This window comes from Callithrix jacchus, chromosome 22 (assembly GCF_049354715.1).
Source record: "Callithrix jacchus isolate 240 chromosome 22, calJac240_pri, whole genome shotgun sequence".
Taxonomy (NCBI): domain Eukaryota; kingdom Metazoa; phylum Chordata; class Mammalia; order Primates; family Cebidae; genus Callithrix; species Callithrix jacchus.
In genome coordinates, this window is record NC_133523.1 from 17434638 (window position 1) to 17449699 (window position 15062).

Sequence of the window (15062 nt, forward strand, 5' to 3'; positions counted from 1 at the left end):
ATTAGGGAGCCTGAGGCAGGAGAATTGCTTGAACCTGGCAGGCAGAGGCTGCAGTGAGCCGAGATCGCATCACCGCACTCCAGCCTGGGCAACAGAGCGAGACTCAAACATAGCAAATCAAAACAAAACAAAACATAGGGGCGAATTTTTCTGGCCTCAGATAGGCGATGGATACTTAGTATGTTAAAGAAGGCACAGCCAACAAAAGAGAAATAGGTAAGTTGGACTCCATCAAAGTTTAAAATTGTTGTGCTGTAAAGGACACTCTCAAAGTAAAAAGACAACCCATAAAACAGAAAAAAATATTATAACTTGGCCAGATGTGGTCGCTCATGCCTGGGATCCTAGCATTTTGGGAGATTGAAACAGGAGGATTGCTTGAACCCAGGAGGTGGAGGTTGCGGTGAGCCAAGATCGCACCATTGCATTTAAGCCTGGGCAACAAGAGCAAGACTCCATCTCAAAAAAAAAAAAAAAAAAAATGCCTAGAAACTGGCAAGTATTAGTGAGGATGTGGAGCGCCTGGAACCAGCATACGTTGCCAGTGGAACGTAAGATGATGCAGCCGCTGTGGAAAGCAGCCTCGTGGTTCCTCGGTGTATAAAACACAGAATTACTATTTGACTGTGCAGTTCCAGCCCCAGGTTATACCTGAGAGATTTGAGAGCAGTGACTCAGATATTTGTGTGCTCATGTTACAGCAAAATAGCCACAATAGCTAAAAGGCAGAAAAACAAACTTAGCGTTCATCAACTCTTGAATGAATAAACCAAAATACAGTCGGTTGGTTCATACTACAGAGTATGATTAGGCTGTAAAAATGGAGGAAGCACTGACACATGCCACTTACCTGGGCGAGCCTCAAAAATATTACGTTAAGCTGGGCGCAGTGGCTCACGCCTGTAATCCCAACACTTTAAGAGGCCTAGGTGAGTGGATCACTTCAGGTCAGGAGTTCGAGATCAGCCTGGCCAACATGGTGAAACCCATCTCTACTCAAAATACAAAAATTAGGTGGGTTCCTGTAGTCCCAGCTACTCGGGAGGCTGAGGCATGAGAATCATTTGAACCCAGGAGGTGGAGGTTGCAGTGAGTGGAGATCACACCGCTGCACTCCAGCCTGGACGACGAGAGTGAGAGTCTGTGTCCAGAACAGATAAATCCACAGAGACAGGAAGCGGATTAGTGGTCGCCAGGGGCTGGGGCATGGGGAAAGGGGAGTGACTGCTAATGGGGACAGGGTCTCTTTCTGGAGTGATTGAAATGTCCTAGAACCAGACAGAAGTGACAGTTGTGCCGTGTACTAAACACCTCTGAATCACTCACTTTAAAACAACATAATGGTGAACTTTTTATGTGCATTTTATGGCAGCTTTTTTGAAAGCATATTTTTTACGTAAAAGATTTTAAAAATAAAAAGAAACATGCACGGAGAGAATGAGATCATTTTCCCGGCACTGGTTGAAAAGCAGTGGTGGGCCGGGTGTAGCGGTTCTTACCTGTCATCCCAGCACTTTGGGGCCAAGACGGGAGGATTGCTTGAGCCCGGCTTGGACAACATAGGGGACCCTGTCTCTACAGAAAAAAATACATATATAGATGGCCACGGCGTTGCACAGCACTACTCTCAGCTACTTAGGAGGCTGAGGTGGGAGGATTGTTTGAGCCCAGGAGGTTGAGGCTACAGTAAGCCCTGATTGTGCCTCTGTCCTCCAGCCTGGGCCACGGAGGAAGACCCTGTCACAAAAAAAAGGAGAGAAAGCAGACTGGGGCGTCGTAGCCTCGCAGCTTCGAGCTGTGTTCCCGCACATAGAGTCTCCAGAGGTGGGCAGTGGTGGGTCCCTGGGGAGGGTCCATCAAGGCTGGCAGCTCCTGCTACACAGCAGGGGATCCCCTGGGTCACAGGCTAACAGCCTGTCCTGTTAGCCTGGGACTCAGTGCCCAGTGGTTGGAGGAGGTGGGCAGCAGCTGCCCTGTTTCCTGTGTACCCTGTAGCCATTATGCAGCCCTGGCCTTTAGGAGAATGAATCGGTCAGTGGTTGCCAGGCATGCATCCCTTACCCCTATGGCAAGGCATCTGGGCATAAAAACCTCTCCCACAATGGCACAAGTGATGGGCGATGTGCATCTGAGCAAAATGTGTGAGATCGGGGCCTCTTTGCTGGGCCCATGGAGGAGCACAGGAGAGGCTTGTGGGTCAAACATGGAAAGTTCTGCGTCCACAAGTCAGGGAGCAGACGCCTTTGCCGCAGCCTCCGACATCACTCGGAGCTTTGAGGGTGTCCGATAGAAACTTGGATGCCCCAGGGCTGGGCGGGGGCCTGAGGGCTCTCATCCCTGTCTCCCCTTTCCCGCTGGCATCGGCCCCTCCTGGCGCTGGGGATGCCGTCCCTGCTGGCATGTCTGGTAAAAAGCCAGCCTGGAGGGTGTTCACCGCCTTTGTTCTGCTTGATCCAGGGCGGTGACAAGGGGCGGTCCCCAGGGAGCGGGGATCCTGAGCTTGTCGCGGATTGAGGCGCTCGCCACCTCCTGCAGGCCTCGTTTTGAAGCCAAGGTCTCAACTGCAGGGAGCAGATGGCGTGTCCCCAGCAGATGGGAGTGCTGGGGGGAGGCGGTGACAGGGCTGTGGGGCCGGCCTCGACGTGGGCCTGGGCAGGCCTGGGCCTCATGGTGGAGGCCTGGAGCCCTTGGGGAGAGTCCTGCTCTGGCTGTTGATGCTAAGTGGCTCTAGAAGCTTCTGTTCCCTCGGTGGCTTTATTTCACCCCTGATGGTTCGTCTCATAACCTGTGCGCTCCCAGTCCCAGGCCTCTGCACCTGCTGTTCCCTCCTCCTCTGCAAGGCTCCCCCGTGCTGTGTCTCTGCCAGTCCACAGCCAGCACAGTGGTCCAGGCTGAAGTTCTCACAGTTGCCACTTGCCCCCAGGATCTAATGCCGCCCGCTCTGGGATGTGGGCTCGTTTGAGCAGTGCCCATCTGGTTGTCTGGCCACCGCCTCCACCGAACCCAGAACTGTGCGCAGTGCTGGGCAGACCCTCGCCTTGAGTCTGGGAGGGGAGGTGGGGACGCTGCTGTGGCAGCCATTGGGGGCCGACAGCCGGATTGGCTGGGTGGGTAGGTGCCTGAGCCTTGCTTGATTCTCAGCTGTTGGCCCAGCCGGGTTTCGAGCCAGCAACAGGGGTTCCAAGTCCAAGCCAGCGTGGACTTGGGAGGATGAAGGCTCCTGCCCTGTGGGGATGTCCTTCAAGTCACCACACATCCCTGCCTGTGGCTGCTGGGACGCTTGGAGAGCCCTCCTTCCCCATTCCAGGGGCCCTCTGCCCTCATCGGTTTTCCCAGAACTCCATTCTTTTTTTTTTTTTTTTTTTTGAGATGAAGTTTCACTCTTGCTGCCCAGGCTGGAGTGCAATGGCACGATGTTGGCTCACTTCCTGAGTTCAAGCAATTCTCCTGCCTCAGCCTCCCAAGTAGCTGGGATTACAGGCATTTGCCACCACGCCTGGATAATTTTTTTTTTTTTTAGGAGAGACAAGGTTTCTCCATGTTGGTCAGGCTGGTCTCCCAACTCCCAACCTCAGGTGATTCACCTGTCTTGGCCTCCCAAAGTGCTGGGATTACAGGTGTGGGCCACCATGCCTGGCCAGAACTCCGTCTTAGGGAGCCCTGAGTTATGGGGCTGCAGGGTCAAGGGGTGTGAATCCCCGGGGTCCTGGTCAGCTCCCAGGATCCAGGTGTATGCTGCGTGTGTGCTGGTCTGGAGAAAGCATTCACTCCTCACCTTCCTCCTGTAGGGCCACGCCCCAGGCTGAGGGGCGTGCTGCCTCTGCACTCAGGCAGTCTCTGTTCTTTCTTGAGCCCCAGTTTCCCCATCTGGACTGTCTCAAGACCCTGCCTGGGAGTCCGGGAGTCTCTCAGTGGGTAGCTCCCACCAAGGGCTCATCCTTGCCTAGGTGCCCAGTTCACCTCGGGCACTGAGCTGCACTGTCTTGTCAGGCCCGGTGGGGGGCGGGGGCAACAGCCTGATGGGAGAAGACAGACAGACCTCAGCCGTGCAGAGGGAGGCCCCTTGGAGGAGGCTCAGTGCTCAGCAGTGGGGGGCCCGGGGGAAGAGCCTTCTGGTGCAGGTAGTGCCCATGCAAAGGCCCCAAGGTAGCAACTGGTGGCTCCAGGAGGAAGGCTGTGAGCTGGAGCCTAGTGGTGAGGGAGAGTGGGGGACAGACTTTGAAGCCTAGAGGTCGGGGGAAGGAACTCAGGCCTGCTTGGTGCAGACAGCACCTCCCTCCCTGGCCCCCCCCATACCTGCTACAGCTTTGCAGGACCCAGCTTAGCCATCAGCCCACCTGCTCCCCTCAATCTCATTAGAAGGTTGGCCGGTTGCCATGGCAATTGCTTCTGGGCCTGACCAAGGCTGGCCCCATCTGCAGAGCAAGCCCAGGAAGGGCCAGCAAGCAGGTAGGGGTGTTGCTGTGCCCTGCGCAGGGTTTCCTGGAGACAGGGTGCTACCTGAACATTTCTCCACATCCCGGAGAAGTAGCTGTAGCCACATCACACTGGGGCCACCCCAGGGCCACCTGGCCCCTATTTCCCCACCTCGGGGCCCCTGCTCCATCCAGCCCTGTGGATGCTGCCTGGATTGGGCAGGGGGCGTAGACTCAGCAGGAGTGTGGATGTGGGCACAGGTATGGGTGGGCATTCTCCTGGGCGAGGATCCTGTCAGCAAGGGGCAGGGGTCAGCAGAGGCCTGAGAAGCCAGCTTTGCACAGGGCTCTGTAGAGGGGCCAGGTGGAGAGGCAGGATTTTGTGTGATGAGATCCTGGTGCAGGCTGTATCAGGGATGAGGCCGGGATGGGTCCCTGCGGTCAGCGCGGTAGTGTCAGAGCTTCTGGGTCCATATCTGCCTCTCATGTGTCACTGGAGATGCTGGTGAGCTCTCATCTGAGATGGTGTGACTTCAGTAACCCTTGTCCCAGGAGCGGCCGTGTGACTTCAGTCATGCCAGTCACGCAGGGGTTGAGTTCCAGGTGTGTGGGCCTCAGTTTTCCCATCTGGAGAGTGGCATGATTGGTACCCCCTCAAAAGCCCTGCAGAGGGGTGAAACGTGTCCCACAAAAAGCTATGTCCACAGCCTTGCTCCTGGAGCCTGGGAAGGTGACCTTACAGTTGACCTCGAATAAACGGTTTTGAATTGCATGCATCTACCCCTACACGGACTCTCCTGCCTCTGCCTTGCCTGAGATAGCAAGGCCCAGCCGCCGCCCTCCTCCTCCTCCAGCTCTTCCTCCTCCTCCTCCTCTTCCTCCTCCTCCAGCTCTTCCTCCTCCTCCTCCTCTTCCTCCTCCTCCACCTCTTCCTCCTCCTCTTCCTCTTCCTCCTCCTCCACCTCTTCCTCCTCCTCTTCCTCTTCCTCCTCCTCTTCCTCTTCCTCCTCCTCCTCTTCCTCCTCCTTCACCTCTTCCTCCTCCTCCTCCTCTTCCTCCTCCCCCTCTTCCTCCTCCTCCTCCTCTTCCTCCTCCTCCACCTCTTCCTCCTCCTCCTCCTCTTCCTCCTCCTCCTCTTCCTCCTCCTCCACCTCCTCCTCCTCCTCCTCCTCTTCCTCCTCCTCCACCTCTTCCTCCTCCTCCTCCTCTTCCTCCTCCTCCTCCTCTTCCTCCTCCTCCTCCTCCTCTTCCTCCTCCTCCTCCACCTCTTCCTCCTCCTCCTCTTCCTCCTCCTCCACCTCTTCTTCCTCCTCCTCTTCCTCCTCCTCCACCTCTTCCTCCTCCTCCTCTTCCTCCTCCTCCACCTCTTCCTCCTCCACCTCTTCCTCCTCCTCCTCTTCCTCCTCCTCCTCCTCTTCCTCCTCCTCCTCCTCTTCCTCCTCCTCCACCTCTTCTTCCTCCTCCTCTTCCTCCTCCTCCACCTCTTCCTCCTCCTCCTCCTCTTCCTCCTCCACCTCTTCCTCCTCCACCTCTTCCTCCTCCTCCTCTTCCTCCTCCTCCTCTTCCTCCTCCTCCTCCTCTTCCTCCTCCACCTCTTCTTCCTCCTCCTCTTCCTCCTCCTCCACCTCTTCCTCCTCCTCCTCTTCCTCCTCCTCCTCTTCCTCCTCCTCCTCCTCTTCCTCCTCCACCTCTTCTTCCTCCTCCTCTTCCTCCTCCTCCACCTCTTCCTCCTCCTCCTCCTCTTCCTCCTCCTCCACCTCTTCCTCCTCCACCTCTTCCTCCTCCTCCTCTTCCTCCTCCTCCTCCTCTTCCTCCTCCTCCACCTCTTCCTCCTCCTCCTCTTCCTCCTCCTCCTCCTCTTCCTCCTCCTCCACCTCCTCCTCCTCCTCCTCCTCTTCCTCCTCCTCCACCTCTTCCTCCTCCTCCTCCCTTCCTCCTCCTCCTCCACCTCTTCCTCCTCCTCCTCCTCCTCTTCCTCCTCCTCCTCCACCTCTTCCTCCTCCTCCTCTTTCTCCTCCTCCACCTCTTCTTCCTCCTCCTCTTCCTCCTCCTCCACCTCTTCCTCCTCCTCCTCCTCTTCCTCCTCCTCCACCTCTTCCTCCTCCACCTCTTCCTCCTCCTCCTCTTCCTCCTCCTCCTCCTCTTCCTCCTCCTCCTCTTCCTCCTCCTCCTCCTCTTCCTCCTCCTCAGTCAGCTGTACATGAAGGACGGTGAGGATGAAGACATTTGGGATGATTCCTTCCATTTCACAAAATAGCAAATATTTTCTCTTCCTTTTGAGTTTCTTAGTATTTTTTCTTCAGCTTACTTTATTGTAAGAGTACAGGACGCAGTGCATAGAGTATACTGAATCTGGGCTGTGACTCTCCATGTTATCGGTGAGGCTTCCAGTGAACAGTAAACTGTGAGTTTAGTGCTGGAAGAGTCGGCCGGGCGCGGTGGCTCACACCTGTAATCCCAGCACTTTGGGAGGCCGAGGCGGGTGGATCACGAGGTCAAGAGATGGAGACCATCCTGGTCAACATGGTGAAACCCCGTCTCTACTAAAAATGCAAAAAATTAGCTGGGCACGGTGGCGCGTGCCTGTAATCCCAGCTACTCAGGAGGCTGAGGCAGGAGAACTGCCTGATCCCAGGAGGCAGAGGTTGCGGTGAGCTGAGATCGCGCCATTGCACTCCAGCCTAGGTAACAAGAGCGAAACTCCGTCTCAAAAAAAAAGAAGTGTTGGAAGAGTCAGTAGTTATACTGGGGTGGTGAGGGGGAGGGGGCGCAGTGGCTCAGGCCTCTAATCCCAGCACTCTGGGAGGCTGGGGTGGGAAATTGCTTACAGGCAGGAATTGGAGGCCAGCTGGTCAACATAGTGAGACTCCATCTCTACCAAAAATTAAAAATTAGCCAGGTGTGGTGGTTCATGCCTGTGGTCTCAGATACTCAGGAGGCCAGGGTGGGAGGATCACCTGAGCCTGGGAGGCCAAGGCCATAGTGAGCTGTGATTGTGCCACTGCTCTCCAGCCTAGGTGACACAGTGAGAGCCTGTCCCAAAATAAATAAGTGAATTAAAAAACTGAAGATAAAAAGAAAAAAGAAGGTTTTCAAGATGAAGCTGAACATCTCCTTCCCAGCCACTGGCTGCCAGAAACTCATTGAAGTGGATGATGAACGCAAACTTCGTACTTTTTATGAGAAGCGTATGGCGACAGAAGTTGCCGCTGACGCTGTGGGTGAAGAATGGAAGGGTTATGTGGTCCGAATCAGTGGTGGGAATGACAAACAAGGTTTCCCATGAAGCAGGTGTCCTGACCCATGGCCGTGTCCGCCTGCTACTGAGTAAGGGGCACCCCTGTTACAGACCAAGGAGAACTGGAGAAAGAAAGAGAAAATCAGTTCGTGGTTGCATTGTGGATGCTAATCTGAGCGTTCTCAACTTGGTTATTGTAAAAAAAGGAGAGAAGGATATTCCTGGACTCACTGATACCACCGTGCCTCGTCGCCTGGGGCCCAAAAGAGCTAGCAGAATCCGCAAACTTTTCAATCTCTCTAAAGAAGATGACGTCCGCCAATATGTTGTAAGAAAGCCCTTAAACAAAGAAGGTAAGAAACCTAGGACCAAAGCACCCAGGATCAGCGTCTTGTTACTCCACGTGTCCTGCAGCACAGACGGCGGCGGATTGCTCTGAAGAAGCAGCGTACTAAGAAAAACAAGGAAGAGGCCGCAGAATATGCTAAACTTTTGGCCAAGAGAATGAAGGAGGCTAAAGAGAAGCGCCAGGAACAAATTGCGAAGAGACGCAGACTTTCGTCTCTGCGAGCTTCTACTTCTAAGTCTGAATCCAGTCAGAAATAAGATTTTTTGAGTAACAAATAAGTAAGATCAGACTCAAAAAAAAAAAAAGAAAAAAAAATTATACTTGGATTTTTGACTGCCTGGGGGTCAGCTCCCCAGTCCCCGTGTTGTCTCAGGGTTAACTGTATTTGGAAATAGCATCTCCAGATAAGACTGTCCTGGATTAGGGTGAGCCTTTCTCTTTAATCGTTAAGAGAAAGGAGAGCCAAACCCGGCCCAGTGGCTCAGGCCTGTAATCCCAGCACTTTGGGAGGCTGAGGCGGGTGGATCCCCTGAGGTCAGGAGTTTGAGACCAGCCTGGCCAACATGGTAAAACCCCATCTCTACTAAAAATACAAAGATTGGCCGGGTATGGTGATGTCACCCCAGCTACTTGGGAGGCTGAGACGGGAGAATCACTTGAATCCGGGAGGCGGAGGTTGCAGTGAGCCGAGACCGCACCATTGTACATTGTACTGCAGCCTGGGTGACAGAGACTCCATCTCAAAAAAAAAAGAGGGAGACTGGAGACAGGTGAGAGGCGGAGGAGGCCCTGTGACATGCAGCAGAGGCGGGAGCAAAGCTGCCACAAGCCAAGGAGCACTGGAGCCCCAGGAGCCAGGAGAGAGGTGAGGACGAGCCCCTGCTCAGACTCTCCAGGAAGAATCGTTCCTGCCTGCACCCTGATCTGGGACTTCAGCCTTGTGAACTGTGTGAGGTCAACTGTTGTCTGAAGCCTCCTGGCGCACAGTAATTGGCAGCCTTGGGACACTGAGGCCAGGCTGTCACGATGGATGCTTGGATGTGCTGAGACTTGAGAGGGGGTCCATGCTCCATTTGGGGGGCTTGGGGAACCCCCAGTGGCACTTGTTTTGGCTGCTGCCCGGGAGGCTCAGGGCCAGGAGAGACACAGGACGGCCGGGGTCTGAGCAGTGCTTCTTGACCCTCTGCCATGTCCCTGTCAGCCCTCTGCCGGGGTCAGCCCATGGCCTCCATCCTGAGACACCTCCATGATGTGCGGCAGGGTCATGAGGGCACCTGTCCTCAGCCTTCATCCCATCTGACTCTAGGACCCTGGCACTGCTCGGATGGTGGGTTCAAACCTGAGCATGAGAGGCTTTGAGATCCAGCGTGAGGCTGGCGATCTGGAAGGAGCCAGGGCTGCCACCGGCAGATGGGAAGTGAGGCCAGACAGGTAACTTCCTGAGGGTCCATGGTGGCCACACGCAGCCCTGGCACCGGCCACAGCAGCAACCATTGGGCACAGGGGCCCACTGTCTGCTGCGTCAGGACCCAAAAGGGCGGACACATTCGAAAGTAAAGGCATTTGAGACGTGATCTATGCAGTGAAACAAACCAGAGGACGGGAGAGAGAGCCAGGCAGTTCCGTGAGCTCGGCGGTAGTGAGGCTGTTTTCTTCATTTGGCAAACATAGCCCAGCACCATCAGCTGCAAGCTTTAGGGAAAACTGAGTGAGGGGCGTACTGTCTTGGCAATTTTTCTGTAAATCTTAAAACTTCCACAGTCAAAAACTGGGTTGAAACAACAGTTGGGGCGTGGTGGCTCACGCCTGTAATCCCAGCACTTCAGGAGGCTGAGATGGGTGGATCACCTGACGTCATGGGTTTGAGACTAGCCTGGCCAACGTGGTAAGACCTCGTCTCTACTAAAAATACAAAAATTAGCTGGGCGTGCTGGTGGGCACCTGTAATCCCAGATACTCGGGAGGCTGAGGCAGGAGAATTGCTTGAACCCGGGAGGCGGAGGTTGCGGTAAGCTGAGATCACACCATTGCACTCCAGCCTGGGGAACAAGAACAAAACTCTGTCTCAAAAAACAAAACAAAAAAAACCTGGAGGCTGGTGTGATCGTGACTCAGGGGGCTGCTTCTTGAGCGAGGTGTTGGGGAGATCCCTAAGTGAAGGAAAGGCTGTCACAGGCTTTTTATGGGGGTCAGTAGGGGAAGGACAAGCTGGGGGCACTTTGGGACTTGGGGCAGCTGGAGAGAGTGAGGCTGGGGAGGCCAGAGGCAAAGTGTGGTTAGCGAGGTGCCCACCCACCCTCAGCAGGGCCCTCCGAATTGCCAGTGGGGTCTCCTCTCCCAGCTGGGGAGCCAGGACCAGATGCCCATCTATCCAGCCCACAGGTCATGAGTGAGGGCGCCCTGGGGACCGCAGCTTCCCCGACTCCAATGGAACGCCCTCTCCAGGCCTCAGCTGTTTCACCTATGGCCCCGCTTGTTGACAGCCATGGGGTTGATGTGGAGATGGGACATCTGAGTCCTAGGTTAGCCCCGAAACTCTGTGTAGGGCAGGCTGGAGCTGCTGCGACATCCTGGGAACTCCCTCCAGGGCCAACTGCTAGCTCTGGCTAACCCTCTGAGGGTTACTCTTTGCGGTGGCTTGCGTTGCCCGGGCCAGCTGAGGAATGGGGTGGCTGAGCTACCACCTGAGGCCTCCTGGGTTCTAATCTTAAGTGCTTGTACAGCTTCGAGACGGGCCTGTCACCTGGCTTGTGAAGTCAGCTGTGGGTGGGGGGGCAGCAGTGTTCATTTATTCATTGCCTCATTCACCCCCTCCCGTCTTTGTGGACCTGGAGATTTCGACGTCCGGCACAGCTGAGCAATGGGCCCTGGGCTGGGTGCCGGGTTCATGGAGCTCATCCGCAAGGTCTCAGTGGTTTTGGGAGCACAGCATGGTGGGGGGCGGGGTGATGACACTCGGGTGAGGGATGCACAGGGGACTGTGACGTGGTGATGATGTTGCCTGCAGTGCACTGGCGTCTGGCAGTTCTTCCAGGTGAGGCCGGAGGTCCCGCCACCCTGGGACCCCAGAGAAAGGAGGACCCTGCTCCCAGGGGCTCCAGCCAGACCAAGGAGGACAGGTATCTCCTGGAGACTCAGGAGTCCCTGTGCCTACCCTCTGGCTGGAGCGTTCACTGAAAGGACCCCCTAGAAGCCGTTTTGTTTATGCTTATAGTTTATTACAGCGAAAGGATACATTAAAATCACCCAAGGGAGGCTGGGTGCGGTGGCTCATGCCTGTAATCCCAGCACTTTGGGAGGCTGAGGCGGGCAGATCTCTTGAGGTCAGGGGTTCAAGACCAGCCTGGCCAACATGGTGAAACCCTGTCTCTACTAAAAATACAAAGATTAACTGGATGTAGTGTTGTACACCTCTAATCCCAGCTACTCAGAAGACTGAGGCTGGAGAATAGGCAGAGGTTGCAGTGAGCTGAGATTGTGCCACTGCACTCCAGCCTGGGCGACAGAGCGAGACTCCCATCTCAAAAAAAAAAAAAAAAAAATCAAGGGAAATGGCAGATGGGCAGGGTCCAGGAGAGACCAGGCTGGAGCGTCCAGTCAGCCCCTTGCGTGAGTAGTGCCTATAATTCTCCCGGCATGGAGCACTGCTAGCCACAGAAGCTCCCCCGGCCTGCGTGTCCAGGGTCTGTCCTGGGGGCTGGCCCTGTAGAATTGGCTGACCACACTCATGGCCAGCCTCAGTCTTTAGTTCCACAGTGTAAGCAGCCTCTGCCATGGCCCCAGGCCCCAGGCACACAATGACATTCTTATCAGGCAGGATATTCTCCTGCAGGTCACCTCCCAGGAGCTGGGGACAAAGGCCAGACCTCTCTTTGGGACAGGTTAACCCTTTACTGCACAACTCCTCATGCAAAACCAAGAATGAGCACGGGGTTCCCCAGAAGAAGAGCCCGGGCGTGGTGCCTCACACCTGTAATCCCAGCACTTTGGGAGGCCAAGGCGAGCAGATCACTTGAGGTCAGGAGTTTGAGATCAGCCTGAGCAACATGGTGAAAAACCCCATCTCTACTAGAAATACCAAAAAAAAAAAAAAAAAAAAAATTGGCCAGGCCTGGTGGCTTGTGGCTGTAATCCCAGCTACTCGGGAGGCTGAGGCAGGAGAATCACTTGAGCCCAGGAGGTGGAGGTGGCAGTGAGCCGAGATGGCACCAACGTACTCCGGTATTCCAGCTTGGGTAACAGAGTGACACTCTATCTCAGAAAAGAAAAGAGTCCCCACTCAACATCCACTCCTGGTCCAAAACCTGAGTGCCTCCAGCAGTGTACGGGAGCTGGGTATCGCGGGAAAGGCTTGAACAGAGATGGAGCTTGGGAACCATGGGAGTTCTGTGTCTCCCCAGTCCTGTCAATCGTCCCTGCATGCCAGGCTTCCTGTGGGCTGGGGACATGGTGTGAACAAAGCCAGTTCAAGGAGTTCTTGCTCCTGAGGTCTGGCCTCCTAGAGCTGGTGGCTCAGCCCGTGTAGAAAGCGCGTGTGGCATGAGTACCTGCTGTGTGTCACATGCCGTGTGTCCCTCTTATACCTGCCTGTAGCACTCTAGGTGGGAGACACATGTCCACGAGGGGTCACAGCCTCTGGGGCCACGTGGTCTGTGAGAAGTGGATGTAGCACAGGTTTCTGCCATGCTGCTTGGACACAGAAGCGGGCAGAGAAGGTCACGGGAGGCCACAGGTGACCCGTACCCAGGTAGGCGTGGGGTGGGAGCTGTGGGGTCCCCACCCTCCACCTCCTCCCCTTGCCACAGCCTGGAGCTGGGCTGTTTCATCTGGTATGACTGCTGGGAGGGACACTGTGGGTGTTCATGGTGGGTGTGTCTGGCCAGCAGCCACCAAGGGCTCCCAGCACAGACCCTGGGTCAGAACCCCAGGCCCTTGAGAGCCACCCGAGAACGAACATGGTTAATCTTACCATGGGCTCCACTGCAGCTCACAGGAAACAGCTGTTTACCTGGGCGAGGTGCTCCACCGGGCAGGCAGCCAGTAGTTCCCGGGCTTCACTTCCGCCTCCGGTATCCACAGCCCCCCAGGAAGCTGGGGCGGTGGGGCGGCCAGCTCTCCATGCACCGCCAGGAGCTGTTTGTAAGGAACGAGTCAGCCTTGTTGTGTACACAGTATCCACCCTAGCAACAGGCCCTGCCGGGCCAGAGCGGACAACCGCCCCTCCCTCCTGCCTGCCCAGCCCCCACCTCTCCTCACGGTGGCTGCCTCCCCCGGTCTCATGGTGGGCGTCACAGACCAGCATCCCTAAGGGCCTCGGTCCTGCCACCTGGGGCAGAGTCCTCCATTCCCAGCGAATCAACATTAGCCCCCGTGAGGGGGAGGAGGCCAGGTCCCAGCCCTGCTCAGAGTCAGCCTGGCCGGTCAGGGAGCTCCTGGCCCCTGGTTCTGAGCCCCAGTGCCATCAGGGAGTGGGAAGCAGGAATGCAGCTGAGATGAAGGTGCCCAGCTGGGCCCAGCCCCCGAGAGGCTGAGGAGGACCACGTGGAAGGAACATGGGGCTAAGGACCCCCTAGAACTCAAGCTGGGTGTGGGGGACTGGCGTGGCTGCCCTGGCCCTCTGTGGGCTCGTCGGGATCACCAGTCCTTCCCTTGGAAGGCCATTACCGTGCTTCTGAGGCCGCCCTCCGACTCAGGCCATTGGAAAGCCGCCTGGCCTGTCAAGTCACAGCTTCCGGCCGTGATAAGAAATGGCATCCCCTGGTCCTCAGAACTTCTGCCTAGATGCTGTTGATTCCACCGCTTGGGTCTTTTTATGTCTTTGGGGCTGGCGCTCCGGATGAACCTGGGAGTGACCCCTCCCGCAGCTGCCGGCTTCTCTCTCGCAGCTCCAGCTCCAGAAATCCCAGTACCTGCAACTGGGCCCGAGCCGCGGCCAGTACTACGGCGGGTCCTTGCCCAATGTGAACCAGATTGGGAGTGGCACCATGGACCTGCCCTTCCAGGTGAGTGCCCCACCCCCGGCCCTGCCCCCCTTAAGAGGAGCTTCTCCCCAGCCTCCCACCGGGGACCAGACATTGCAGACAGCTGGGGTCACCAGACAGTTGCCAGAGCCCGCCCCACCTGTACCTTCTCCTTTTCTGTCCTGGGAACTGGAGGAAGCAGAGCGGCCCCATCAGGATGCACCAGGATCCCCCCAGCCCGTTCCCCATCAGCAGACCCCGACGCTGGCCCTCCATCTGGCCTCCAGCATTTCGGCAGCCACTACACCTGTTGGCCGGCTGTGCAGCAGCGGGAACCGCTTGGGGCCGCTGGGACTTGGCTCTGTCCTGCCTCACTAATCCGCAAGCCCAGCAATTCTCAGAAGGAGGCCCAGCGGCCTGACCCCACTTGTCTGCAAACGTTTCTTGGCAGAGGCCCACACAGCGCGGCTCCCACAGGCTGCTCGACCGCCGTGCACAGCCTTATCATAAACAGGAGATACGGCCCACAGCAGTCCTCTCCTCTGTCCCTGGTCTACGGGTGGAAACGGGGATGGGGTAGGGTCAAGGGAGCTGGCCTGTGAGTCAGGGCCACCCCCAAGACGGTGTCTGGGCTCCACATGGACAGGTCCCCCTGGGGGTCACACATACTCTATGGCTGAGAAAACCACCTCGGACACAGCCATGGCCACTGCCAGGCTAGATGGAGCCGAGCCCTCTCCCGTGTCTCCCACCAGCTCCACCCCCACCTGCACCGCTGCTGGACAGGGCAGGGGTCCCTGGGCTGGCCCCAAGGGGCATCTCTCCAGCATATACTGAGAGCAGGCCGTCACTGATGCTGGGCGTGCTTCCAGACCAGGCTTTCTCCCCTCCTGCCCTTCTCTCCCTTCCTGTTTCTCCCGTCCCCTCTTCCCTGGAGGAGAGTCTCTCTGGGCATCTCCCAAGCTCAGTCTGAGTGGGGCCAAGGGGCACAGCACCCTGTTGGGTGCTTGTCGCCCGAGGCCCCCAGCCCTGGGGGGTCCCACACGTTCCATCTTCGGGGCCAGGCGAGGCAGCAACGTCTCAAAGTCTCGGTTCTTTGC

The 15062-nt window shown here is 56.6% G+C and overlaps 2 protein-coding genes and 1 pseudogene across 11 annotated transcripts in view; all 3 read left to right on the forward strand.

Annotated features, from left to right (window-relative positions):
• CRTC1 (CREB regulated transcription coactivator 1) overlaps positions 1 to 15062 on the forward strand; it is a 104093-nt gene that overhangs the window by 48928 nt on the left and 40103 nt on the right. For all 9 annotated transcript variants that reach the window (XM_035286335.3, XM_035286338.3, XM_035286340.3 and 6 more), the window contains exon 2: positions 13888 to 14004. In XM_035286335.3, the coding sequence (XP_035142226.1) occupies positions 13888 to 14004 (117 nt within the window). The remainder of the gene's footprint in view (positions 1 to 13887; positions 14005 to 15062) is intronic.
• On the forward strand, positions 4377 to 11381 carry LOC144580916 (uncharacterized). The gene is made up of 3 exons (XM_078361617.1): positions 4377 to 4449; positions 4563 to 4676; positions 5233 to 11381. Exons 1-3 carry the CDS (start codon positions 4377 to 4379, stop codon positions 6627 to 6629), a joined length of 1584 nt encoding a protein of 527 aa, XP_078217743.1. The 3' UTR covers positions 6630 to 11381.
• LOC144580938 (small ribosomal subunit protein eS6 pseudogene) lies at positions 7503 to 11381 on the forward strand (annotated as a pseudogene). Its single transcript, XR_013531295.1, has one exon. The product of XR_013531295.1 is annotated as a small ribosomal subunit protein eS6 pseudogene (transcript).

Excerpts from the sequence above, each read along its gene's own strand:
- LOC144580916 (XM_078361617.1), top strand. The coding sequence starts at position 4,377 with ATGGCAATTGCTTCTGGGCCTGACCAAGGCTGGCCCCATCTGCAGAGC. Across the intron at positions 4,450-4,562 it reads CAGGAAGGGCCAGCAAGCAG|GGCCACCTGGCCCCTATTTC; the intron begins GTAGGGGTGTTG and ends GGGCCACCCCAG. Across the intron at positions 4,677-5,232 it reads GAGTGTGGATGTGGGCACAG|ATAGCAAGGCCCAGCCGCCG; the intron begins GTATGGGTGGGC and ends GCCTTGCCTGAG.